We start from the raw sequence: 2,767 nt of genomic DNA, 5'->3' as shown, positions 1-2,767 counted from the left end.
AGAATAGGAAAGATCAAGGATCTCCAGATTTACAAGACTGGTAAAAGATGCAGGTAACGTATTGATGGGCATGTGTCTTAAACCCAAATATATTAGCTGCTCCAAACACCCAATACTCTTTGGCAATGATTTCAATGACGTCCCACTTAAAGAGAACGCCTTAAGGGAGATCATACTCCTGATCACCCTTGTTGGGATCTTTGTTATATATGGATTTCCACTGAGAAGCAATGAGCATATCTGTGTAGACAATGTGATTAGGGGAAAGACGTCAATCTGTTCTCACTCAAAAAAATCCGAATGCGGCCCAAACACTCATTTTCATTCACAGCTGTCAAACCATTACCCACACGGCAGTAGAAATTTTCTTCCTCCTCTACGATTCGGATTGCCATATCATGCAGGGAGTCATGCACCCTGAAACAGAGTACTTTCCCATCAAAGTCTCTCATCATTGGCTCGATCAAACAACGATCTGCTAAAATGTTGAGATAATATCTTCCCAGCTCGAATGGATCATAAGCGGGTCGATGCTCATTTTCCAACGTCCTCTTGGCAATTAAGCCTTCCCCTATCCATACCTAAATCGCCAACTGGACATGAACGACTGCGTCTTCCAAGATGTTTGCAGCTACACATAAAAAGCACAATTGCAGGTCAGCATCCTCATAGCCGAGTGCATCATAACTCAACCTAACAGAATTGTACACACTGTCCACGTTTGGCAACCTTTGGACAACCCATTCTCACTGTTGTGGATGAGTACTCCCGGCCATTGCCCTGCCAACCACTTTGATAGCGAGGGGAAGCCCTTTGCACCTTTTACACACAAGCTTGGCTTTTCCCTCTTCTATGTTTGCTGGCAGATTTCCATATAAATAGCACATTGCAGGTCAGTATCCTCATAGCCGAGTGCATCATAACTCAACCTAACACAATTGTACACACTGTCCACGTTTGGCAGCCTTTGGACAGCCCATTCCCACTGTCGTGGATGAGTACTCCCGGCCATTGCCCTGCCAACCACTTTGATAGCGAGGGGAAGCCCTCTGCACCTTTTACACACAAGCTTGGCTTTTCCCTCTTCTATGTTTGCTAGCAGATTTCCATTATTATATGGAAAAGTGTGACAAGCAAACAACTTCCAACTCTCATCTTCCGACAAGTCCTCCATTGTTATTGTGTATTTATCTGCGACACCTGTTTTTAAGAGTGCAGCGCGAACCCTGGAACTGACAATGACTTTGGAGGTGGAGTGGTTCCTTACAGGGCACAGTACAACTAATTCCTCTAACAATTCTGCAGCATTGCATCCCCATACATCATCTAAGAACAGAATAAGCCCGGTGCTCTGGTGCACTGTCTGATTCAACCATCGATTTACCTCTTCTTCGTTCATATTTTCGCCCAAATTTACATTTTTTGTGTGGCTATTTGGGTACGGAGTGCATTTCTAAGACTTGTAAAAGAGGGACTTTGGGAAACAGTGAGCCAAATTAATAAACCATCCTTATAATTACTGCGTACCTTTTGGCTATTGAAGAGCGTCTTCAAAAGAAGAGTTTTTCCGGATCCACCCTTGTCAACAACACCAGCGTTTCGAGAATCGAAAATGATTTATCCTGTCCCACTATAAGGGGCTCTTCGATCAATTTCATCTTTGCAGAGCCTGTTGGAACAACAGGGCCATGGGAAGTACTTGAAGAAGAAGAGCTCATTGCACCAAAATTCACCATACAACCAACTTTCCCTTTTATCTCACAATTGGGAATATCTCTTTGTAATTTCTTCCATGTCTACCATAGACATTGCCATCACTTCTACATTAGTGTTCTCTCTAGTTCCTATATTTCTTATTGGACAACCAAAAATTCTTACTTTCTGAAGTGTCTTCAGATCCATATAACTCTCTGGTAATATATTTAATGTTGTACCTGCCATTATATTAAATATTTTAAGTGAAGCCATTGCACCTTTCTCTATTACAGGCAACTCCTTTAATGTAGGTAGCCAAGCAAGAGAAAATGTTTCCAGAAGAGGAAATGCTCCTTTGTGACCAAATTCTGTTGGAAACAAACTTACTCTAGGACATTCAATGATCTCCAATTGCCTCAAACCCTTGAGTTTATGTAGATCCAGCATGCCAGGGTTGATTAAATTTCGAAAGTCAATTAAATAGTCAAAAGTTTTAAAGCTGTTGACTAGATTTGTAGAGTAAGTGAAATAGTCAAAAGGCGCTTTAAGTGACTGCCAGAATCAAAGGTTGTTTCCGAATGAGCACGAGCTAGCAGAGCCGCCCGTGATATTTCCGGAGGCGTTTATCGAGGCGGAGGAATTGCCTGGACCGCCAAAAGTGGTCGGAATCCGGGCAAAAAAATTTCAAAAAATTTCATAAATCCTTCACTTTGAAGATATCCCCGTTGGAATCTCCCTGAAACATAACATATGATAAAAAAAACATCAATAAAGAAACAAAATTGCATAAACTTTTGACTTCTTTCTTCTATGCTATTGTTTCTCATCATTGCCTTACGGCATTTTCTTTGCGACATGTGGTGCAAATGCTAGTATAAAAACAATCACACATATGAATCACCTTTCAATATTTTCGTCAATAACTATACGTGTGCCCAACAAACGATTCATTCACTACGCCCACTTTCGCAGGTGGCCCTTCCAATATTGGAATGAATACTCTGGTAACCAGCACCAACACCTTCTCCAGTACAATATTCTCCTTCGATATTTCTCACCTTGTTTTGACTGA

At 41.5% G+C, this 2,767-nt stretch overlaps 1 protein-coding gene across 1 annotated transcript; it reads right to left on the bottom strand.

Moving 5' to 3' along the window:
* Positions 1–850: 850 nt before the first annotated feature.
* On the bottom strand, positions 851–1,399 carry LOC149152517 (putative disease resistance protein At1g61310). The gene has a single exon (XM_089443504.1). The coding sequence runs from the start codon at positions 1,397–1,399 to the stop codon at positions 851–853; it is 549 nt and encodes a 182-aa protein (XP_089299630.1).
* Between the last annotated feature and the right edge of the window lie 1,368 nt (positions 1,400–2,767).

The sequence above is a fragment of the Pinus tabuliformis genome, chromosome 9, assembly GCF_031772625.1.
Source record: "Pinus tabuliformis cultivar Carrire ecotype Pingquan chromosome 9, CPIR1, whole genome shotgun sequence".
Lineage (NCBI taxonomy): Eukaryota > Viridiplantae > Streptophyta > Pinopsida > Pinales > Pinaceae > Pinus > Pinus tabuliformis.
Note: the sequence above shows the minus strand (reverse complement) of the source record. Positions and strands in the feature narration are given on the sequence as shown.

Excerpts from the sequence above, each read along its gene's own strand:
- LOC149152517 (XM_089443504.1), bottom strand. The coding sequence starts at position 1,399 with ATGAACGAAGAAGAGGTAAATCGATGGTTGAATCAGACAGTGCACCAG.